We start from the raw sequence: 25,628 nt of genomic DNA on the forward strand, positions 1-25,628 counted from the left end.
GAAACAAAAGTGACCCCCATGATTTTTCCAAGCTTACTGCCTGGAGTTTCTAGCCAAAGGATATGAAGGGGAAACCCAGGAGGAGATGGAGTCTAGGGAAGCCAAGGCAGCTAGAATTTGCAAGGCAAAGTGCCAGGGATGAAAGCCACACACAGAGAGAACTCTGGAGACACACAAAGGGTCTCTCTTGTGTCTTCAACTGAGTACTGCTGACTAGCCCGTGCATGTTAGGAAACTACTTAAGGCTGGAGAAAAAAACCACTTGACAGTTTTAGAGAGAATAATAATAACAGAAATACCTGTTAATTGAATGAATAAAAGCTAATTCTTTCTTCTTTGCCTATAAACAGAAAGCAATGAACAGTGAAACGGTAAACATACAACATTAAAATGGGTGGGGAGGGGAGTATTTGGAAATACATTTTGTACTAATGCCATTCAGGTTTATTTCTGAAGATGTCATGAAATTCTGTGGATGTTACTAAATTCTAGTTTAAAGTTAAAATGCTGTGGGCTTCTACTAATTTCAATCTTTGTAGTTTTTATTGAGAAACAAGGTATTATCTTTATTAAGAAAACACTGCTATTACCAATGGGATATGCACCAGAAAAAAGACAAAAACCCAAAACACAAGACTTTGGTAGTCCACCTACCTCTCATACAGTATTCCTTGTGATACATTCATTGCAACACGTACATGAGTTCATACGGTGCGAAGTGTTTTAATACCTGGAAGCTTTAATATAATAGTATATGTATCAGAATCACAGACCTGAACTTAATATATAGAGTGAGGAGTAGCCTACAGCTTGTGATCCTGAAAGTTCTTTATATGAAGTTCAATACCCAGAATACGAATGGAACTCATTCAGTAATACTATTAATTATCTGTATTAACTTGTCACAAACTCTCTCTGTGTACTTTGTGTGTTAAAACCTGAGGATGGATGCAATGCTTTCTTAATGATGTGCTATACCTAAATGTGTGATCCTGCAGCTTCATTTTTATCACATTCTAAATCACTTAATGATCAGAATGGACTAAAATTCAAATATATGGTACAACAATTACACAATTTGGTATCAGTCCATCCATGGTGGGCCTATTATGAAATCGTTTGTGCAAAAATAAATTAAAATTCATAATTTAATTATTTTGCATTAGAAATATTTTGGCAAACAAGGGATCATTATAGGTTGTAACTGTTATTGAGTACAGGATAAAAGAGTGTAGGGGTGATGTAATTCCTAGATGTTAACGAGAACATAAAAAGTTCTTATGTTTTGGAAAATGATCTCATTTACAAATTATATGGAAATAGGTGCAAAGCCACAGTTCTCCTCCTGTAGAAGGCTTACACTGTAAGTTTCTAAATTTCTAAATCACAAATCTTTAAAAATGAAGCTAAGTCATCACATAATTAAAATTAGATTACAGAGACTTACTATGTTTACAATGGAAATTATATAAAAGAGCAATGTGTAAGAAAAAACTATTTAAAGTTATGTGTAAATGAGTTTGAAAAACAAGAGCCAATTTCAGATTTATTATACTAAGACAGGGTAACTACACTGTAAACAATATTAGGTATACCTCGGAGATATTGCAGGTTCAGCTCCAGATTACCACAGTAAAGTGCATATTGCAATAAAATGAGTCACACAAATTTTCTGGCTTCCCAGTACATATAAAAGTTAAGTTTATACTATAGTCTATTAAGTATGCAATAGTATTACATCTAAAAAAACAAACATTAAAAAACAGCATTAATTTAAAAATAACACTGTTGGAAAAATGGCGCTGATATACTCGCTTGATGCAGGGATGCCACAGATCTTTGTTAAAACTGCAATACCCATATTTTATTGTACTTCGCTGAGCAAGTCTATCGGTGCCATTTTCCAACAGCATTTGCTGACTTTGTGTCTCTGTGTCACACTTTGGTAATGCTTGCAGCATTGCAAACTTTTCCATTATTATATTTGTTTTAGTGATATGTGATAGGGGATCTTTGATATTAATGCAATGACGTCCTGAAGGCTGAGATGACAGCATTTTTTAGCTATAGCTTTAAATTCAGGAATGTACATTGTTTTTTGGACATAATGCTATTGCACACCTAATAGACTTCAGTATAGTGTAAATATAACTTTTACATGCACCAGGAAATCAAAAAAATTCGTGTAATTGCTTTATTGCAATACTTTGCTGTACTCTGGTGGTCTGAATCAAACCCTCAATATCTCTGAGGTATGCCTGTATATGTTACTTTAGAAGCAAATTTAATTTTGCATTTTGATTTTTTCAGATTTAAATGCTTTTTTGCGTTCTCTGAGCATATATTGTTTTTCTAATGAAAGACACTTATAGGCTAGATGAAGAATTGTGGGTTTCAAAAATTACTTCCACAATGTAGCATTTTCCTTTTAACTCACTGATTAAAGAAAATTTGGTTTTCAAAATCACATGCTTACTGTAAGGTAGTAATACTTTAAACTGAAAATGTTTCATTATTAAATCAAGCATAAGTAACATTTAAAACTTTTTAATAAAAACAATGAAAAAATCTTTCATAGAAAGTATTTAAGTATAATTCCACGGTAGATGGGAAACTTGGCTCATGACATTCTACATTTTAAAAATGTCAATTATGTTATAGTACTGAACAGCCAGGAACTCAATTTCTTTACCAACTTTGATGTTATCATTTGACAAAATTTACAGTCACGTTTTCTTAGGTTTTACAATTCAGAAGCACTTTAACTTCTCTATGCAGATGAAGAAACTAAGGTTCAGAGATTTAAAAATCATATAATTTATCTGAGGCAGAAATTAATTAGGGCCCAGGTCACCTGACCTTTTAGTGCTATTATCTTAAAATCCACTTATATTTGCAAATAACAAAAGCAGCACTGTATTAATATTTGAAAATATACTTACATAAAAATGATAAAAAGGTATAACTAGTATTAAATGTTACTGGCAAATTATGTCCATTTTAAATGTATCACCCTAATTTTTCAGGGGATCTCAATATCAAAGGCCCCCAGCCCAGTTTTCTTGTGGATTTGTTTACACTCTCTCAAACAGAGTAATCAAACTTTATCAGGTACTATTATAACACCATGGATCTCCACAATGATGCTTTAGTAGTATCTAGTTCAACTGTAGATGATACTTAATTAGGTTGATGATCCTCAATTCAGTAATTACCCTTTCATATAACATCACCTATGGTCTCATTCTGAGGCTAAGTATTGGTGTTACTAAGCTCATAGTAGGGCTATCAGCACTCTACACAGTCCTATAATCAGTATTAAGAGACCCCTTTAGGTGTCTGTGCCTTCTGTGATAGTTAACTCTAACAGATATTTAGTTAAAATTCTCAAGCTAGAAATGGTAAGAAAACTTTCATAGAAAAATCTTAAAAAAAAAAAAAGGCCCATACTTGGATTTTAATGTATCACGGTCTTTATTTACAACTTCATTGGCAAAAAAGAAAAGGAATAGTTTAAAACAGTTTAACACAGGGCACTGCAGCTGATCCTGGCAGATTAATGAAGTTTCATTTTAAATGTCCATCTAATTGTCCAAAGATATACAATACTGAATCTGCATATGCAGTTTCCTTTATGAAGTACAGGCTCATATCTCAGGCAGTCTTTTAAACATATAAATACAAAGGAAATAAAATCACTCATTAAAAACTGCATTAAATGAAGGGTAATTTACACTTATGTTGTCCTTGTAGTAACGCATGCCCACTGAAAATCAAAAGCTGGAAAAGCAGTTACACTTCCTACTTGAGTGGACAGTTACAACAATCAATCATTTTCTGCAATGACCATTATATTTTTAACTTATCATGAACTACTCTGAACTTACTATGAGATGTAGCCAAAGTCAGAAGACAAGATGTAGGGAGAATATTCCTTTTTTGGAGAGTAAGCCCTCCAGAATCAGCATGGGAAACAAACATCCTGTTGAAGAATTCTAGGTGGAAAAAAATTAATGTAGTCAATTTCAACTCATGCTGAGCTGACTTAATTTTTTCATTGACTTCTTTGGTGTCATTCTTCTAAATCAAGTGTGTTTAATTCTTCTTCTAGTTCATCCAAATCTTCCCCAGTAAAAAGATTTTCATCAACAGGAACAGCATCGATGACTCCATTTTCCTGTCCCTCCCCTTCGTTGTCCTCTTCCAAATCACTTCTTTCACCATTTTCAGCCCTACCTCCAGAAGCTTCACTTAATTTGTTTTCTAAAAATAAAAATTGAAATCAGTAAGGCCTAGAAAAAGAAAACACTAGTCCATTAGCAACGGACAGTCACAGACTGATACACTTCTTTTCCTTTTTCCATGAAAGCCTTCCCTAAGATTATTCCAACAAGAACTGCTCTTTTTCTGAGCTTATTTGTATCAATTATCTATACCTACTATAACATATGTCTTTCACTGTAGACATCTGACTGCTTAACGGTTCATACATTTGAGGTCAAGATTTATCTTATACAACCTTGTGTCCTCTACATGACCCAACAATTAGGTTTTTAAACAGTCAACTTCCACATATTTTGTTTGAATAAATGATTATGGAATAAAAAAAAACATTTATGATATAAGCAGCTACTTAGCTTTTGGTTTTACAAATAGCAGTTAAGTCACACTAGTTGTAATGCTGTAAATGAGTGTGAATGCAGAAATATTTCATCTTGTCATCAAACTGTGGGAAAAAAAACCAACAACCCTGGGGCTATGGAGCTACTTTTCCTTTCAGGCTATAATTATATGACTGAGAAAACAAAAATGCTGCCTTTTCTTGTTCAATGACATCAATACTGAACACACAGAATTTTTAATAGCCTAATTTAAAGTTATTTCAAACATCTTTGATGACAAATTCTTGGGAATTATAACCTCTGAGGTACTTGCAATTGTGCCTATTGTCACCAAAGCCCTACTTTTCAAAGGAGCAAATCAGTCTGCAGATTGGCATTAAGACAGTAGTCTGACAGCATTCTCAAATCTCAGGAGAACAGGCCAGTTTTTCAAGTTATAACTTTTATTCCTTTATTGTAAAAACAACGTTTAGCTTTTTTTCCCTCAACTTTTGCCTTGATCAGTAGTCTACCTTTTTCTCTCACAGCAACCATGCCAAACTTTTACTTTTTTCTTCAAATCCTCACTAAAGGCACAATTAGATATAAATTGTATCAGCAATCCTTATTTCCAAATACACCTAGCCAGCCTCTCCTCCATTCTCACTCTTAACTGAACTCATTATTTATACTTCCAGATCTTGCTTCTATACCTGATATTGTTTCATTTTTAATTTTTCATTCTTTCCCAGATCCTTTCTCTCTGGCCAACAGATATATTTAGATTTCCCATATCCTAAAATGAAATGACATCCTGACCATGTCTCCCCCTCAAAGTTCTTAAGAGTGAGTGATCTGTAGTCATTTTTTTCTCCTCATTCCTCATACCACTGCAGTCCCAATGAAAACTGTGTACCCTATTCCTACAACTCCTTCCCTAATCACAATTAAGGAATTATTTCTAATTCTCATCCTACTTAATCTTCCTGAAATTCTTCTTAATTTTTCTCTGTCCTTCTCAGTGTCTTTCCCAAGCTTTTTTCTCTTTTGACTACTCTAAAACATTGATATTTTCTGCAGTCTGTTCTAGAATGTTTTCATCATATGTATTGTGCCTGGGTGTGTTCATTCACTCTCAGCTACCAATGCAGATGACTTTCAAACCTTTTCCTCCTGGTAATGTCTACACAGTACCCTAGACAACGCCACTTTTAATAACCAAAATATCTCATACTCATGAGGTCCTGAAATGAACTCATTAGCTACATCTCGAAACTCATTTTGCCCCCTTCTAGTTTGTTAATGGCTTCAATATCCAACCAGCCACCCATTTCCACAGCCTCCACTGTTTACTACTTTTATATACGGCCAAATCACATGTTTATATGTTACCAGTCAGATACCTGCAGGCATCTAAGTTTGCCAAGCCTGGCCTAACCCCCTTTAGACAGTTTCTGAATTCTCAGAATTACACAAAAGTCAGCATACTTACCATCCTTTTCTGAAGTATATGTGCTGAATCTTTCAAGACTGGCTACAGTAATACCTGTCTCATCTACATCTCTTGGGATGTACAGGCTTAAATCTATGTCATTTATGCTCACTGAATCATCAACCTTTAAAAACACATAGAAAACAAAGTGTTACTAATAAGTTTTCATAAATTACTTGCCTTTTACCTCTGACATTTATCTTAATGAAATAAAATTATTAATAATGCCAAATGAAAACAAATGACTATTGCCAAAATTCACTTTTCTAAACTTCTTGAAAAAGGAATAGCAATGCCATACTTGAAGTTTCTTCCTCTGACATCATATTTTTACATATATATTTCCATCTTTCAACTCAAAGGCAGAAGTCAGAATTTTATGATAACCATATGAAAAATGAAAAGCTATCTGCTAATACTAAGTCTCTGTATCACCAAATAATTCTGCTGCTGTCTCCTGTTCCCTTCTCTGTACTTTTTAGTGTCTGTCTCATGATTTTTTTTGTTTAGTATAAAATATTAAACAAAACGCTTTTTTCTTTTAGAGGGAGAAAACAACATATTTTACAGCTAATACACATAAGCATTTAACTATATATTAGGCACTGACCTAAGTTCTATAAAGAACTGTAAATAAACATAAACTTATAAACTCATTTAATTCTCACAAGTACTCTGTGATGTAGGGATTATCATTATGTCCGTATTACAGATGGGGGTGGAGGCCCAGCGTGTAACTAATTTCCCAGGTTAGAGTCAGGATGTGAACCAAGGCCCCGAAGTTGGTACTCTTAACTATACTGCTCTACTGTCACTCTCTACTGCTTCTCTCAATCAACATGAGAAGATGAGGTGACAACGCTTCCTCTTACCTCATCACCACCTGTTCCCTGGGTATAATGGGTATCATCTGCTTCTTCATCATCATCATCAACCAATTCAGGACGAAATTCAAACACCTCACGACCACTGATCTATTCAAATACACACATATATCAACTCAGGACAAAATTCAAACATTTCTTGGTCACTTATTTTAGACATACACATAATTAAATAAGGATAAAATCTTGCATAATACAGAAATTATAAAATGGAAGAAAGAATAGAGAATCTATTTGGGTGAGTCTGGGACATACCACTAATGCTTTCCCTGCCTTGAAGTCTGCTTTCCTTCTTTCCATATCTTGCTCAAGTTTATCAATCTTTTCTTGTCTTTTTCTTTTCTTCCATGCAAGAAAAGATTCTAGAGTGATTTTGGTAACATTTGGACCTAGGGCAGAACGCTGCAAAGATAAAAAAGTTAATTTTCTCCCCCTAAAGTCATCTATGATACTATGATCTAACAGTTTTCTCCTACTTCAATTAAGCCCTTGCCTATGACTGTTATGAAGACATTAAACTTAGAATAAACTGATTTATTTTCACTTTACATGGCAAGGAGCAAAATGCATGTCCAGAGATACAAACATTTCTAAACATTATAAAATATATTATCCTGAGCTAGATGTCTTTTCAAAATTGAAGATGAGTAAAACTCGTCACAAGAAATAGTTTTAAAGTAAGTCAATTGCTGAAAACAATAAATACGAAAAGCACCATGACAATATCCAAGTTTCATTTGTGATCCTCAAGAGATGAGAAAACAAACTAAGCAAAAGGCACCATCTGCTTTCCTCAGGGCCAATAATCAAATAATAAATATACAGAAAAATAATACTTGCTGAACATCTGCCAGGTATTCAATGTTAAATACTTCATACACATATGCTAACACATCCATCTCCACAAATAAGCAAACAGAGGGTGATGGAAAATTACCAAAGGTTATTAGCTAATATGTGGCAGAACCAGGATACAAATAGTAATCTCAAATATATCTGACTCCAAAGTCTACATTTTCTATCACAGTATATTGCCTATGTGAGACACCAAACAGTATGTCCTTTTAAGAACAAATGTATATAATCTCAACATTAGACATGTACACAACACATTTAGATTACCCAAGACAAGGCAAAATGGATACAGTCTGAAGCATACAACCCTAAATCTAGTATTTCCAATAATCTCAACATTTTTCATGTCAAGGCCAAGAGCCTATCTGCTAACTCAGTAACCCTATCTGCTAGCTCAAGAATAAAACTCTTGTGCTGAGCCAGAGATGAGCAGCTGAAGAGTCTTTGAGTCCAGGAATGATGATAAAACATATAGCTGAAAAACTGTAGTGGAGTTGTCTGCTTCCACACATGTTAAAAACTACTAAATAATTAGTAAAATGACAAAAAATAAAGACACCAAGGAAAATATCTAAAACTTCAAGTTCCATCACTCTGAATACTGACTAAGCATTTTCACAAACTGATATACCAGTATATCAATCTTATGGAAACAGTTTATTTGATAAGCCAGCAGCTAGTACTTAAAAAAATATTTCATAATCCTAAAATTAATGTCATGCTTGGCTAATCATTATGGCTAGGCTTACATTTCCTTTTCATAACAACATGCTATTGCCCCCAAGTGGTAAATATTAGAATTTCACAATAAATACTGCTTTAGTGTTTTATGGTAGGAAAAAGATACTAGTTACCTCTCTTTCAATTAGATCTTCTAATGAAATTTCATCTTCTTTTTCTTCTTTCTTTTTATCTTTTTTCAAGACGAACCCAGGAGGAAGTGCATGACGATACATGCAAATATCACCCCCTCCAGGGCATACCCAAAACCAGCCATATTTGTTGTTTTCAATAGCTTCAAGGAAATGCTTGCACACCTATAGAGACAATATTCACAAGCAGTGGCTCAGTGTGGTCCATTTCCAAGGTAAATGCTTAGGTATATGGAACAAGTACACTCAATTCACATCTTTTTTAGGCTAACCACTTACGTACAGAGCACCTTGCGTGCAGAAATGTAAATATAAATTAATCTTAAAATACTTAATACAATGGTAAATTCCCTTTAGAGAGGATCTGTATAAAATTTCTATTTTTGACATTGCTCTAAACTGAATTATACAAAAAAGATTTGCTGCCATTTAGGCTTTGTAAATGTAATCCAAAAGTCTGGTTTTCAAATATGAGAAAATAAAAATGGTTACAAAAAAATAAAAACCAACAACTTTGTTTTGATTTGATCTTTCCTAAAAACTAATCACATGCGTAAAGATACTAACACTATTTGAATTACCTGAAATTATAGGCAATTTCTTACATCTAAGAAAGGAGCAAGGCACAAAAGAAACACAAAGGATAGTGACCCTTTAAAACATGAATGGGTGCAAGATGCAACTGTACTGAAGCCTTAGGTAAACACGCTTTACAAACAAGAAGGAAAAATTAACTAATAAGTATCATTTTTTTCCTGAAAAAATACAATAGAAGTAAGTAAAAACAATACTTAGAATTTTTCTAACACGGCAAGGTTTTTCATGGTAACTATACTACAGAATAAAAATTCATTTTGCAATTCATATGCAACAATATTTTCACCCTTGTGATTTATTAATGTCTCCCTACCATTAAAACAGAATATGTTACGAATTAAGTGGGTTAATTTAATAGTTCTACCTCCATTCATTTTGCACAAAAAAATAAAGAATTCTACATGTTTGAGAAAGTAAAACCACCTCAGAAAACGGCATTTGAAGGACTTCAGTCACATGGTTTTCAAGTCACTTTTAAACAAGAAACAAATTTTGTATAACTTACACCTGTAAATTCCAAAAACAAAGCTTGATTCACCTAATCTTTATGAAAAGAGGCAATAACTTAAAGAATAATCCAGTAGAAAACAGCAGCAAATACCTTGCCACTTAATTCTCCCTAATGATAAATACCACAGCAACTCAATTCAAGAAAAGGACATACTATTTGAGTTTTTGGTTTTTTCTTTTCCGCCTCACCGTGCTTCTTGTTCACTACTTCTTCCAGTTTTTTCTCATCCCAATTATCCATAGTATCTAAATAAAAAGAGAGATGGAGACTAAATACTGTAATTTTATCTACTGTCCCCAAAACACACTGCATATATCCTTACACAGGAAAGTTCTATTTTAAGACTCACAACCAAACACATTTCCTTTAAAACACCAAAGGTAGGAATAACACTGTTGTGAGATTATCCACTAAAATCTAAGTACTTTAGGCAAATGAGAAAGTAGTACTGGAAGAATGGGTAAGAGACAAATACAAAATAATCCACTGTTTTTTAAACATCTTCATTTACTTAATCAAAGGGCATAATATGGTAAATTCAGATTTTATGAAAAACAACAACACACAACTATTCTTTAGGACAAACACAGTCCTACTAAGACTGAAATAGTCTTCAAGTTATTAAATATCTTATTGACAACAAACCAAAAGTAATATACATTTATTTTTAAGAGAATATCTTAAAAAAAAATACCTTTTTCAAGCTCTTCATCTCTTGCATCAATGTAAACACTTCGTTTTTCACATTTTCTCTCCAGAGTCAAGTCATGAGAGAACTTACATTTATCTCCTTTAGTACACTGTCCTTGCTTGAAGAATGCACATACCACGGATTTGGGATCTGCACCTATGTCAAATAGCATATGGTATTTGTACTATACTCTGCCAGATCACAAAGTAGAGCTTCTATCTGAGATATAATTACTTTTGGTTAACTTGTTATTTTCTACTACTGGTGTGAGAGGAAATGCCATATATAAATGAACAATAAGACATTTCTTCTAAGTTCTTTCTATAGCATTTTATATCTATTTTTGTTTCCTTTTTTCTTACCAAAAAGAAAGAGAGCAGGGGTGAGAAACCAAGCAAACACATAGGTTATTCTATCATCACTTGTCTAGTTAGCGTCAATGAGGCAGGAGGCAAAAGAGAAATATAAATGCAGGTATACTACCAACAGTTTGGGATTTACAGTTTTTACAACCATAGGTTTGCTTTGCCCACTACCAAAGATTGGATATTATAAATCAACTAGCAGACTGCCCCAAATCCTTAATTTTCCCTTAAGTGAGGGGCTAATGGCTGGTCTTACAGTTGTATGACACAGCTATGCACATGTATAAAGGAACCATAAGAAAGTCACTGACAAAGATAACTTTGACAAAGGGAGTATTATTTTCATAGCATACACAACTGGCTTATAATCTGAAGAAAACATAGTAAGAGTGTTAAAATATGAATTACATTTGATAAAAATAACGTTTCTGAAATTTAAAGTTTACCTTTACTTATTTTTTGAGCAGCAACTACAGGTTTGAACAACTCATTTAGCTCTTGCAATTCTTTCTTCTTGTCATCTTTCTTCAACTTCTTTTCAGCTTCACTTTGTGCTACCTATAATATTCCCAGGTATAAAATGTAAATTTGATTTCATATAATGAATTGTTTTTACTATATAGTAATATACAATATCACTGACATAAAGACAAGTGCATATTACATGTATATAGTTCTTACTTCTTAATATCAGTGTTACAATGGCCTTCCAGTATATATTAAATGGTGTGGTTAAACTATTAAATGAAATTGCTAAATTTTGTAGCAGCTGACTTTTACCAAAAAAACCCTATAAATGGTACCATGCCAAGTTAAAAGCATATTCAAAAGCTTATAGCAATAGTATTTATTAAGCATATGCTACATGCCCAGCATTTTTAGCAAATGGTTCTCACCTGGGAATTTCTTCTGTGACAACAACCCAGAAACAAGTAGGTGCATTTTGAAGATTAGAGATACAAACATCCTGAAATGCACAGTCCCACACAATAAAGAATTGTACCAACCCAAATACCTATAAGTACCCTTGTGGAAAAACACTGGGCTAGGTCAATGGGGGAGATCAAACAAAACAAAACAAAACATGACATATGACATAATTCCAGGCACACAATTTACATACCTAATATGATTAGAGGATTCATCCAAACATTTATATGTCAGGTCCTATGTTAGATGACAGGGAATACAAAGATGAAAAGACAAAGATGCTTATTTAAAGAAGCTCGGAATCTAGTGGGAAGACAGACATGTCAACAACTATAATATAATACATGGTGCTCTGGGAACAAAGAATGCCAATATGCCTAAGAAAATTAGACTGAGCTAATACTTTACGGATGAATTCTTTTGATGGGCAAGAAATGCAGAGAGTGTCAGTCAGTGCAAAGATATGAAAAAGGTATGAGAGACATCAATGAGAAATTTGGACTGTATCAACAGGTGACAGGATAAGACTCAAGAGTTTAAAGTAAGCCAGTGATACAATCAGATTGTAGTTTATAAAGATCACAACTTTGCGAAGGGTGGACTAGAAGGAGCCCAAGAATGAAGGCAATAAAAATTAGGAAGCTAATGAAATTGCTGTATGCAAGAAAGCACAAGAGTTTTAATTTAAATAGGCATTAGTAGCAAGGATGGAGGAAAGGGGAAGGAGAGCTCTTAAGGAGGTAGAACTGTTAAGACTAAGTGACTGGACATGAAGTATAAGGGAGAGGGAGGAGTCTAGGATTATCATTTGCATGGTTAGTGCTGTTAAACAAGACAGGGAATATAGGAGGAACAGGTTTCAGGGCAGGAGGTGGGGATGAGCTCAGTTTTAGACATACTGAGTATGAGATGCTTACAGGGCATCTAGGTGGAGCTATTTAAAAGGCAGCTGGACATGGATCTTGATTCCCGGAGAGAACGTCTGCTTTGAGATAAAGATTTTAGAAACAGCTGCTTACAAATAAGTAAACTTTGGGTGTGTATCAGATTACGCAAGGACAGCATAAAAAAGTGGTAAGAGCAGAGAACAGCTCCCTGAAGAATACCAATATTAAACAAGCCAACAGAACCTAAAAAGCCTGTTAAAGGAACAAAGAAACATCAAAGAAACAGAAATCCAGGACAAAGATGTATTAAAGGAAGAGGAAATTTTAGGGAAAGATTGGCCAAATACTATAATAGGGTTAAAGGCATTCTAAATCCTGACTTTGACCCTGTGGGTCGGATGTGTTTAAACAGAAAAATGGGAGAAGTTTTCTAAAAAGAAAACATTTAAGTCACTTTATTTTTAATAAAAAGTATTCTTTGCTCATTAGGCCCATCTCAGACATTTGTGGGACCCCAAGCAAGAGTTCAGTGGATGCCTACAAATCATTTTTGTAAATATTTATAAATTAGAAATCAAACTAATGTTAAATAAAGTATGGTTTGTACCTAGTATGGTTTGTACCCCTACTTGACAAACATACCTTGTGACCTGGAAGGACAGTTTCAAATTTAAAATGCTTAGGCTCCATGGAGTTCCACACTGGAGCATGGCAGTAAAGTGAGAGTCAACCCCTGGCTCCTCCGCTTCCCACCCTGAGTTTCATCCCACCACATTTGTGCAGGGAGAAAGAAGGTGCAGAGGAGAACATGGAATGGATCAAGGCTCTGTCCACACTCCTAGCACATATCCTGCCTTTGACTACTTCAGGCATATTGGCAGTGTAGTATACCCTAAGATGGACTTGGGGTAACTGACCTTTGCAGGCCCTGAGCTGGTGTGGGGAGAGGTACATCTGGAGGAGACACAGAGTAGGGTCATCCTCGGCATCACAGGGTTTAGGGTGAGGCATCTCTTGCTTGGCTCCAACAGCAAGACTGCTGCTCATTTCCAATGTTACGTATGGTGTTTAGATAACTCAAGCTCACAGATAAAAGGTCAGGTACCCAAGAAATTATCAAAAATATATTACTAAATGTACTATCAAGCCTAACAACCAAAACACATTTTATGGCTTTCTCAGGTCTATAAAATTTGAATACCAGTCAATATACTTCCCACTAGAAGAAAAAACAGGGGGGAGGGAACATGTTTGAAATGAATTCTTATATTATGCCAGATGATTTACATTATCTTCTCTTTTAGTTAAACCACAGAAACCCTACAAGGGTAACTGCCCCCCTTATACTATACTACAAATTAAAGACCAGTGTCACTAAATAATTTAAGATCATGTAACAAATAAGATAGGCGGATGCATACTCAAGTTGATCTGATTCCAAGGCCTGAGCATGCATTTTTATGAAACCAAGCTATTAAGTCAGCAGTGTGGAAGATCAAGCTTTTGGCTTTAGAGTCAAACTGTGTAAGAGAAACAAAAGTGTTGGAGGCACTAATTTGTAGACCGCATCAGTGACAGAGGTTAACCATCTCACAAATATATATTCTGATATTTTCAGATGGAAAAAAAAAGTGTTTCCAAAAGTTGAGGAAAAGGAGATAGGGTGGTGAAAAAAGTACTTTTTAAAATAAAGGTCCATGTCTGTAAAATCCTGAACTCAATAAAGTGAAAGATCTATATAAAATGAAGAATTGAGAATACAGAGATGTGAAGAAAATGGAGCTAAATTTTTTTGAATAAAATGGTAAAACTGATGAATGATAAAATAATTTCAAAATTCATATGGAAAAATAAACGCCTAAGAACAGCCAGGAAAAACAGAAAAGGAGTAACATCTTGGGGGGGGAGGACTTGCCTTAATAGCTAACAGAATATGTTACTAGGTCACTATAATCAAAATCAATGTGATACTGGTTTAGGGAAAGACAATAAACAGAAAAGAAAAGAGAATCCAGAAATAGATCTGAACATACATGAGACTTTAATATATGTCAATATGGGTATTTCAATTCAGTGAGATGAACGATGCTGGTATAAGTGGCTATTCATTTGAAAAGAAATAAACTTAGTATCATACAAAATAAATTTATATGATAAAATTACAGACTGTGCAAACAAAATAGTTAGAAAAAAATCGAGGAAAAACACACATAATCTCATGGCAGGGGAGACCTTTTAGCCATATAAAAGAAAAACTAGACATATCTGACAATACAAACTGTTGTACAACAAAATGTAACAGAAACATCACAAATTATCTATAATGTAGACAGAAGGTGTCTCTCATAAATTGACAATAAAAAGACAAATAACCAAAAAAGCAAAGGATTTGAATAGACAAGTCAGAGAAGTACAAACCAAATTAGCCAACAAGCTTATGAAAAGGTACTCAAACTCACTAGGAGTAAGGGAAAGAGTAAAAATGAGGTATCACTTTATACATAATCAGATTGGAAAACATTAAAAAGAGCTTTAGTACCTAAAACTCACATACTGCAAATGAAAATCTGAAGTATTACAATCTCTATGGAGAATGATCAGGCAAATTTATTAAAAATTAGAAATCCATTTCCCTTTATTTAGAAATGTGTCACCAGACAATTTATGCTACCGAAATAAAAACACAAATGCATGTAAAAACACATGTATAAGGATATTTCTTGTACAATTGTTCTTAATGTCAGAAAGCTGGAAACAAAATGATTACTTATAGTGAAATGGATGGATACTGTACATCCGCATCATAGTATGCAGCCATTAGAATAAATTAGAACTATATCAAAATGGTTTGGAGGAATATCTAAAAGGTATTGCTGAGTAACAAAGGCAAGATGCAGGAAAGTTTATAGAGTAGGATTCCATTTTGTTTTTGGTTTTGGTTTTGTTTTTTTGTGGTACGCGGGCCTCTCACTGTTGTGGCCTCTCCCGTTGCGGAGCACAGGCTCCGGACGCGCAGGCTCAGCGGCCATGGCTCACAGAGGGCCCAGCCGCTCCACAGCATGTGGGATCTTCCCGGACCGGGGCACGAACCCGTGTCCCCTGCATCAGCAGGCGGACTCTCAACCACTGCGCCACCAGGGAAGCCCTAGGATTCCATTTTGAAACACAATTACAATATCAAACATTTTTATCTGCAACGATGCTGTACTACATCCATATGAAGAAAACGAAGAAATTTAAGTTATTTACCTGACGTGGATTTTGTTGACCAAATTTAACTTGATGAGTGACAGCCTTGATAAACTTCTGTTGCTTTGCTCCTTTCTTATTTTTTAGACCAAAAGTTTTGTCCTAAATGAGAAAAATTATTGAGATATCTTAGCAATTTATATTAATTTCTTATCTATTTTTTCAGTCATGTCTAAAAATCATTCTTTCATTTACGCATTGGTAAGAAAATTATTCTTTCTTTATGCTATACACAGACATGCAAAACACTACAACGACAAGTCTAGGCAACATATGAGCTCAAAACATCACCCAGGATTCTTTAGGATTCAATACATACTTATAACTATCGTCAATAAGCTTGTTAGCCTATAATGCTTTTTCTGAATTGTGTTTTTAGAGTATCAGTATTACAGGATGTGCAGAGTTGTTACACCAGGATAATTAGTTCAACAGTCAAATAAGTTTAGGAAAATCCTTATTTAACAGGGTTTTTAATTCTCAAGCACAAGATATGTGAGAGCCTTTACCAGAGGAGATACAGTAGGCAGCAATCCCAAATCTTATTTTACCTCAGAAAACATTTTTCTCAGAGTATCCTGAGGGATTATGCACTACTGAACACATTTTAGGGAATACTGCATAAGAAGATACATTAAGTTCTGGATTGTTTTTTTTGGGTAATAGAGCTATCCTCTCAAAACAATTAAATTTATAGAAACCAAACTACTAAAATATACACTACTAGTTGTTGCTAAAAAGGAAATATTAAAATTGAAGTATTCCTAACTAAAAAGCAACAATCTAAATTTGGAATATTATTAAATAGTAATTTGGGCAAGTTATTAATACAATAGCAGCTATCACTTATGGTATGCTCATTATGTGCAAGGCACTAACAGTAGTCTTTGACTACTTATTCATATTTAGTAAGTATACAGCACAAAAACATTTAGAAAGCACTGCACAACTGTGTGTGTGTTTGGGGGCTACAGTGGGTTGAATAGGGTCCTCCCCCCAAATTCATGCCTACCCCGACCTCAGAATGTGAGAATTTATTTGGAAATAGGTCTTGTAGCTGTAATAAATTAAGATGAAGTCACACTGGATTACCGTGAGCCCTAAATCCAATGACTGGTATCTCTATAAGAAGAGGAAAGGACACAAACATAGAGAGAGAAGGCAATGTGAAGAAAGAGGCAGAGAGATTAGAGTGATACAGCTATCAGCCAAGGAATGCCAAGGACTGCCAGAAGCCACCAGAAACCAGGAAAAGGCAAGAAAAGGTTCTTCCCTAGAGTCTTCAGAGGGAGCACTGCCCTGCCTGCACCTGATTTCAGATTTCTAGCCTCCACATCTGTGAAAGAATAAATTTCTGTTTCAAGTCACCTGGTTTGTGGTAATTTGTTATGGCAGCCCTAAGAAACTAACACAAGAAGCTAGACTGAGTGAGCTTCACTCTAAGGTAAACGGGTGAAAAGGCTGTCAGGAAACCACCAAACACTGGTATCTGAAGTCTTTTTTCCTGTCTTTTCTGTTTCTCTGGAGAAGAATCTTCTAGCTAGGAGAGCAATAACCCTGGCTAAAGGACTGGAGAAGAGAGCAGGTGGGAGAAGGTGTCTCTTAGTTTACTACACAGACTCCTTAGTGGCCCTTTTCAGGCTCATATTTTAACCATGCTCCCCACATCCTTTGTGCCTAGTTACAGAAGCAGAGAGGCCTCCTGATTTATCCCCTCCACCCCCTTTCTGGCGAGAGGAATAGGTAAGAGCTATCAGCTACTTCTATACTTTTAACACCCAGTTTTCAGTCACTCGCCTTCTGCATTACCTAGTACCTCCCACTGTCAAGCTTTTGCAGACTTCTTCAGAGCAAACCCACCTGCTTCTCAATCGCACACTCCTAGGTGGGCCCTCAGGCCCAACTGCTCTGCTCTACTAAGCCAGTTAACCAACTCATCCATCTACTATCAATCTTCATATGCTGAGGTTCAAAAGTACAACACCATCTACATATGTCTCATCAGAGAACAGCGTTTCTGGGGTTCAACTCATGCCCCACATGTAACTACAGATGAGAAGCAAACTGTGAATAAACAAGGCCAAACGGCAAGGTAGATACTGATATATGAAAACTTAGGAAAGAAAAAAGTCCTCTAACGGGATGTGGCCAGCTAGAGAAGAAAGTACTCATAACAACAGCTTCTGGTAGAGGTATATAAGCTCCAGATTCCAGGAGAAAAAGTTTTTCAGGTTTAATTACACTGCTTTAGCACATAATTAACCAGTCTAAAGAGAATGAATGAGTTGTGTCTTGGAAGTCTCTAATTAGGTTAGAACTTGGAAATTGTTATTTTTTTCCAGAGATAAGGGATACTTATTTACCTAGTATTCACTAAACATAAACTTCTGAATATATACTTTATTGAATCCTCTTAACAATCATATGATATACTATTACCTCATTCTGTAAATGTTGATACTGAAACTCAGAAATCTTCAACAATTCTTTTGAAGTAACACTGCTAATAAGGGGCAGGCTGTACAATGTAATGATTCAAGAGTATAAGCTCTGGAGTCAGACTGGCCAAATTCTAATCCCAAACAGGACTGGGCAAATTACCTTCTTTGTCAGTTTTCTTATTTGTAAAGTGGGTCTCACTCTAACCTCTTAGGGTTACTACAAAGAGGTGGAACACAGTGGTTAACATCAAGGACTCTGGAGCCAGAATCCTGACTCTGCCACTTGCCGGCTTAATAACCTTGGGCCAGTTATTTAACCTGTTTCTGTTTCCTCAACTGCAAAAAGGTACTTATCTCAGTGAGAGAATTAAAGGAGCTGTGTAAATTTATCACTTGTAGATGGCTTGTTTCTTTTCCTTCCTTTCCCCAAAACACTGAGAACTGTGTCTGGCCCAGGTATATCTGACTCCAAGCAAAGTCCTTGTTCTTTCCACCAGGAAAAACTACTTCCCAGAGAAACTAGTTAGGTTATTGGGTCGGTTGGTACACAACGTTTTCTGAATATTACACTGTGGACCTGGGATACTAACAGTACCTCTTGAAAATAGGATAGTTTGAAATTCAGAATACTTCCAAAAGGCTTCCTTTCCCTTCTTCTTGAGTTCAGGACAGACCTTACCTACAGATTAACCTGGATTTAGGGTCAGGGGATATGAGATGGGAAGACTGGAGGTTATACTCAACCCCAAATCATGGTTAAAATAAAACTAGGGAAACAGTGGTCCTCATTAAGTGATAAGGAAGGAACAGTGTGTGTTTCAGACTTGGGAAATTAAATACGAAGGAGTTTAGAGAACAGGCAGTAATTCTAAGAAAAGGACGACTCCCAGAGGTTCCAAAAGCCTTAACACTCAGTGAACTCCAGACTTCACTTAAAACTGACAGTTTCTCCCCCGTCCACTCTTCAGTAATCCTGCTTCTTTTACAGGACAGCCTCTACTCCTTAAATAAGATGTCTGAATAAAGGAAGGGGGCAGGAGTGCAGGTCAATAATGAATAGTACTCCAAGATAACTGGAGTCCTCCTTTTGGGACACTAGTATAAACAAAGGCCAGCACTGTTTTACCTCATTAGTTTGTTCCCCAAATGCACTCCAGTATACTTTTGTTGTCTATCCACGCAATGGATATTCTGCAGCTGGTTAATATAGATTCAAGTAATCAACAGCTGACCTTAGCTGAAGTTTTTCACTGGCAACGAGAATCATTTCTTTCTCCATCCTTCACATACCTGGATCCTATCCCTATAGGTCTCCATTACTACCTCCTTGCTGCTACAAGGCCTTAGCTGGACATCCTTTATTTGCTTGCCCTAAACCCAGATTATCCCCCCGTTTCCATTAACAAACCTTCCATTTCCCAAAGCTGACTTCAGTTTATTAAATTTCATCCAAAGAAAGCAAATAGTGCATGCCATTTGAGACAACAGTGTGAATGTTTAACAGAACCATAACCCTTTTTTTAAATAACCCTTTTTGATATACTCATTTCGGAAAGAAAATACTTATAAATGCAAATGAATTCATGAAATTTTGGGGAGTTTAAACAGGGAAAGAAAAAAAATGAAGGCACCATAAGGAAATTATTTCAAGTGATAGAAAGTAAGCACTGCATAACAGTACAGTTCAGTCTATTTCCCCTAACTAGCTTTTTATATTAATAAATTAACAACTGCCATTAATTGAACATATACCATACGTCAGGTACTTTACATGTCATCCACTGCTCTGTAATATAGGAATTAGCTCCATTTTGCTAATGAGAAACTGAGGTTCAGATAGGTCATGTAACTTGCCTAGAACTACAGAATTTGAAATATATATATATTTATTTATTCATTCATTCATTTATTTATGGTTGTGTTGGATCTTTGTTGCCGCGCACGGACTTTCTCTAGTTGTGGCAAGCAGGAGCTACTCTTTGTTGAGGTGCACAGGTTTCTCATTGCGGTGGCTTCTCTTGTTGCAGAGCACGGGCTCTAGGCACGCGGGCTTCAGTAGTTGTGGCACGCAGGCTCAGTAGTTGTGGCTCGCAGGCTCTAAAGCACAGGCTCAGTAGTTGTGGCGCACGGGCTTAGTTACTCCGTGGCATGTGGGATCTTCCCAGACCAGGGCTCGAACCCATTTCCCCTGCGTTGGCAGGCAGATTCTTAACCACTGCCACACCAGGGAAGCCTCCAAAATTTGAAATTTTAATGTGAAATATGGGACTCAAATGCAGGTCTATCTCACCCCAAGCCAGTGCTTCTTTCATTAAATTAGGCTGTCTCTCATGCCTCTTTTTACTTCCTTTACTTGGAGTTCTCAAAAGCTACGTGTTGCTGTTGTTCTTCTATAGTGAGTGCCTATGGTGGTGGCAGTGGAAGCAACAGAGGTACAGAAGATGGGACAGGCAAGTAGTGCAACCACTTATTTTAAAATCTCTTCAAAAGTACTGCTTAAAAAGCGTATGTTCTACTTAACTGTCAATTTTTGGTAAACTTAGAATTTCGGGTCATAGTCCTATAAAAACTTTCCAAAATTAACCAGACACTTAAATAAGTATTAGCCTTTTACAGGTCAAAGTATAGACTTTAAAGAAATATTTTTTTCCACAAATATTATGGTCATAGAGATAAACAACCAGTATGAACCAGGTTCCAATTACGTTCATTGTAAGTCTGTTGCAGAATATATTTTACATCGCTAAAAATAGAACTACCATATGACCCAGCAATTCCACTCCTGGGTATATATACAACCCCCCCCAAAACACTAATTTGAAAAGATGCATGCACCCCAATGTTCATAGCAGCATTGTTTACAATTGCCAAGATATGGAAGCAATCTAAGTGTCCATCAACAGATGAATGGATAAGGAAGGTATGGTACATATACATACACACACACACAATGGAATACTACTTAGCCATTAAAAGGAATGAAATTTTGCCATGTGCAGCAACATGGGTGGACTTGGAGGGCATTATACTAAGTTAAATGAGTCAGACAGAGAAAGACAAACACTGTATGATATCACTTATATGTGCACTCTAAAAAACACAACAAAGTAGTGAATAAAACACAAAACAAACTACTAGATACCAGTGGAGGGGGGAATATACAGGTGGAGAAGTGGGAGGTACAAACTATTGGGTGTATATAGGCTCAAGGATGTACTGTACAACACGCAGAATACAGTCAATATTTTGTAATAACTATAAATGGAAAGTAACCTTTAGAAGTTGTATATAAAACTTAAAAAATTAAAAAACATGTAGAATTCTTAAAAATATATTTTTTACTTCATCTTAACTTTTAAAGGCTTTGGTAATAAAAATCCTTTCTAGTATTCAAAATTATGCAAATTATACAAAAATTGATAAAGTGCTGTTCTGGATGAAATCTGATTGAGGAGCTGGGAGCTAAGCCTGCTATAACTCTCCTCAACCCCTTGCAAGAGCCACTGAGATATGTTAGGGCTTTAGGTAAGTTTAAAAAAAAAAAAAAGTCACATATGATATTTAACAAAATGGAATATACTGTTTCCTAACCAGGATGAATATTCTCTATAAATCTAGTTTCACAAAAAATGATATAACTTAACCTACAACTTAAAATATTGTCATTCCTCTCTGGTGGTAGCAAAGATCTATGCAGCACACTACCATTTAAAACAAAAAACAAAAAAACACACACTCATCATATATGTTAAATGTGAGGAAAAAAGGCTTAATTTCACCATTCCGTTAGAATACTTTTGGCTAAAGAATACAGCTATTTTGCAATTTTCTTTTGTGAAGTCTTCATTAATGAAACTAAAGTCCTCTTTATCTTAAAAATAACCTTGTAACAAGATGAATGAATCCATAATATAACTACCATTTTTAGTCGATGGGATACTATAAGTAACTTTCATTTACAATTCCTTAAAACAAAAATAAATATTTATTTAAAAACAGAAACAATCATATATAGTTAAAACTTGATAATGTGTTAAGTATACTTAAATTGTCATGTAACATTTAATTTCATGTCTATATGGGAGTTGTATTTGGCATCATGGTCTAACATGTTAATACAACCTCAGTAAAGGAAGTTAACAGGTAAAATGTCATCCCTAAAATGCTCCTGGTTTATTTACACAGTACCGAATGCCATCAGATCTCCATCCCCAGAGATCTACCTAAGTGCCAGGAGTCCAGATTGTTCAAAAAGGTATAGCAGACACAGGTGTGAAGGTGACAATCATTCTGTTTTCAAATCTCTGGTTATGCTACTCATGACAGTTCTAAATAGCACAAACTGGCAATAAGAATACAGGTTCTGTTTCAGTGTTGGAACTTGGCCAAGGCTACCAGAATTCTAAATAAGCATGTTAGTTAAACTCAACCAACAGACTAAAACTTCTGTGAAATTTGACAAAGTTATGATTAGATTTATACAATGAAACCCTGGGGGCTTTCAATCCTATTTTTCAAGGCTATAAATACTAAATATTAAAAATAATAATCATTTATAAATAAACATCTCATTTCAAAACACGCACAACACGCATTTTGGTCGTGTTCTAATAAAAAGTTAACTATTCCACAAAAGGCTCTGCATTAATTATTCAGATATACCTCATGCAGGAAAAACGGTCATGGCTTTTCCAATTACTTCTAACGTACACGAGGAACTGTTTAATTATGAGAAGGATTAATAACAGGAATTGAGGGAAGAAATATCTTGTTGGGGACTACACTATACGTTTATGGAATCTCAAATACGGTCCACTCTCTTAAGGAAACTCATTGATACAGTCGTTGGACTACAAACATAAAACATTTGAGAACGTCAACAACGTTCCTCTGCCATTAAAGGGCAACAGGCTTAGTGCACTAAATGAATATGTATAATATATAACAAATCCAGATACGGCACTGTACACAGCTAGTGACATGAGACCTAATCTCTCTTAAAACGTCATTGGATTTAATGTAACTCAGAATCTGTGACAAGCGCCATGTACAAGACGGTGGGCTACGACATGAAAGAAACCTCCTCTCTTTATGTAACTTCAAACAGTTTAGAGATGGATCGAGACGGCCATGAAGAACTAATTTGTTGCTCTGAAAGAAGTAACCACTATTCCTAGGTGACGGGTAAAGAAACAAGGAACACAAAGGCTCGTAATGAGTCGGCCTCCCAGAAACAGTCTGGTCCGGGGCAGTTCAGCGTATTTTTTAAAACACTAGCCTAAAAACGTCTTCAATTTCGGTGACTAGCGAAGGACACAACCTTGTGTGGGCACTGGGGTAGGGGTCGTTTCGCACGCGACCCAGTGAAGGCTACCGTGTGGGCGGAGAAGCAAAGGCTGGGTGCGGGGGCGCCAGCGGCGTCACTACAGCGATGAGAGGCAGTGAGCGTCATCAGGGGGCTGGAGAAGGGGCTGTGGGCACACAGAACCAAAGGGAGGGGCACGTGGCCCCGGAAGACGCGAACAGGAGCCGGGGAGCGGGGAACCGGGAGACTTCTTTCCTGAGGACTCGCGGCGTGAGTGGGGGAGGGGGTGGGTACTCACTTCAATAATCTTCTCCTTCTTTTTCTGCTCCGCCTTTTTGCTACCCCCGGCCTGAGCCTGTTTCTTGGGGGGCATTGCGGAGATAGGTGGCACCGGCCAGACTTAAGCGTAGCTGGACTCCCTCAGGCACTCTGGCCCCGCGACAGAAGGAGGAGGGAGACGCCCGCAGCCGTTGCCTCCGCACCACACGGAAAGCTAGTCGCTCACTCGCCGCCGAAACGCGGCCTTTGCGACAGTTCGGTGCTGCGGAGCATTGTGGGTAGCGAAGGAGCGCGGAAGCGGAGGAGCGCGGAAGCGGAGGTGCGCGTGCGCTTCCGCAGCGGCCGGCCAGGATGGGGCAGGGACGGGACGTGGGAAAAATGACCGGGCGTCACACGTGATGTCACTTACGCGCCTAGCATTTTCTTGGTTGCGGCAGGCCGCATAATGGTTGGGGCGAGCGGGTTGGAACACACTGCTCTTGAGTTCTCCCTGCGCATCCTGTTCCGCTGAGGGTGTGCGACTCATGCCCATCTTCGCCTCGGGTGGAGGCTTTTTCTGCCTGCTGGATTAGTGGTCGCCTGTAGCATCCACAGCCTGGGTGATCACCGAGCAGCCGCAGCAACTCGGGGATGCTTGGAGGTTCAGGGTACCCAGTTACCTTCTTCTCGTGCCCAGGTGGGGCAGGGCCGGTCGGCCGGCGAGTGCAGCGTGCTTCAGGTTACTGTGAAGGTTTACGAAGAAGTAAACTTCGAAACTTTCTGCATAAGATAATGCCAAAGAATCCCGTGTGTGTGTGTGTGTGTGTGACGTATTTTACTTCATCTGGGATCCTATCCCTGGTTGATGGGTGGACTCCCCTGTCTTTTACTTATTTACTTTCTTGTTTATCTTTTATTATTTTTGTAGTTCATGTCAGAAGACGGAAGGACCCCACCTTCTTCTCTATTCAGTATTATAATCTTTCTGATTCTTTGAGAATCTTCTCCTTTAACACTTCCCGTGGGGGTGAAATGTATTTGCCTTGTTTCTCTTTTTAGTGCTCCCAAGGATAGCTTTGGGCCCTTTGATTTTTGAAGAATTTTATCGGTAATCATTCTTATAAAACTGATGAATTATAAGTAACAAATATGGGGGCATTATAAAGAATCTAGAAACTAAATTATAGTAGTGGCCCCAGGTTCATAGGTCTTAATTCCCTTCTACGTCCGACCATTACTTTTGTTTCTGCCCCGCAGTTGTGATCCAGGCAGAAAAAAAAGATCCTGTCTTGCCTTAAGTGGAATATATACATTTTAAAATATAGTACCTTCTCTGATAGCCCTCGTCCCTCATAGTCATTTCTTCATAGATTAGAAATAAGTCTAACTCATTGAATTCACTGTTTTCTGAGATAATTACTTGTTTGTGGTATCCAGTAGCAAATGAAAGTAGGATTAGGAATTCAATACCTTTTACTCCTTTATAATTTAAACTAAACTTCCACAAAACAAAGTTTAAAGGTGTAGTCCAGGGGTTACAAATTCAAATGCCCCAGAAAGCAGGGATATAAACATGGGTGTCAAGATGAATGAAATACACTAGGGCAGCAGTCCCCAACCCTTTTGGCACCAGGGACCGGTTTCGTGGAAGACAATTTTTCCACGGACTGGGGTCGGGTGAGGGGGGTGG

General features: G+C 36.6%; 1 protein-coding gene across 3 annotated transcripts in view; it reads right to left on the reverse strand.

Moving 5' to 3' along the window:
• The window catches only part of ZC3H15 (zinc finger CCCH-type containing 15), a 33,700-nt gene extending 9,512 nt beyond the window's left edge, over positions 1-24,188 (reverse strand). The window contains exons 1-12 of one of the 3 annotated variants that reach the window (XR_002175642.3): positions 23,979-24,188; positions 15,935-16,036; positions 11,315-11,426; positions 10,507-10,659; positions 9,966-10,057; positions 8,687-8,869; positions 7,233-7,379; positions 6,966-7,067; positions 6,094-6,217; positions 3,888-4,263; positions 655-737; positions 300-340 (exon numbers count right to left, since the gene is read on the reverse strand). Coding sequence is in view for 1 of the 3 variants with exons in the window: in XM_019931555.3 (XP_019787114.1) it covers positions 4,073-4,263; positions 6,094-6,217; positions 6,966-7,067; positions 7,233-7,379; positions 8,687-8,869; positions 9,966-10,057; positions 10,507-10,659; positions 11,315-11,426; positions 15,935-16,036; positions 23,979-24,053 (1,281 nt within the window). In the remaining 2 variants the exon portion in view is untranslated. Of the gene's footprint in view, positions 1-299; positions 341-654; positions 738-3,455; positions 4,264-6,093; positions 6,218-6,965; positions 7,068-7,232; positions 7,380-8,686; positions 8,870-9,965; positions 10,058-10,506; positions 10,660-11,314; positions 11,427-15,934; positions 16,037-23,978 lie in introns of those variants that run through there. The other 2 variants (XR_002175641.3, XM_019931555.3) reach the window with 2 other exon arrangements.
• Positions 24,189-25,628: the final 1,440 nt, after the last annotated feature.

Source organism: Tursiops truncatus, chromosome 7 (assembly GCF_011762595.2).
Source record: "Tursiops truncatus isolate mTurTru1 chromosome 7, mTurTru1.mat.Y, whole genome shotgun sequence".
NCBI classification, from domain to species: Eukaryota; Metazoa; Chordata; class Mammalia; order Artiodactyla; family Delphinidae; genus Tursiops; species Tursiops truncatus.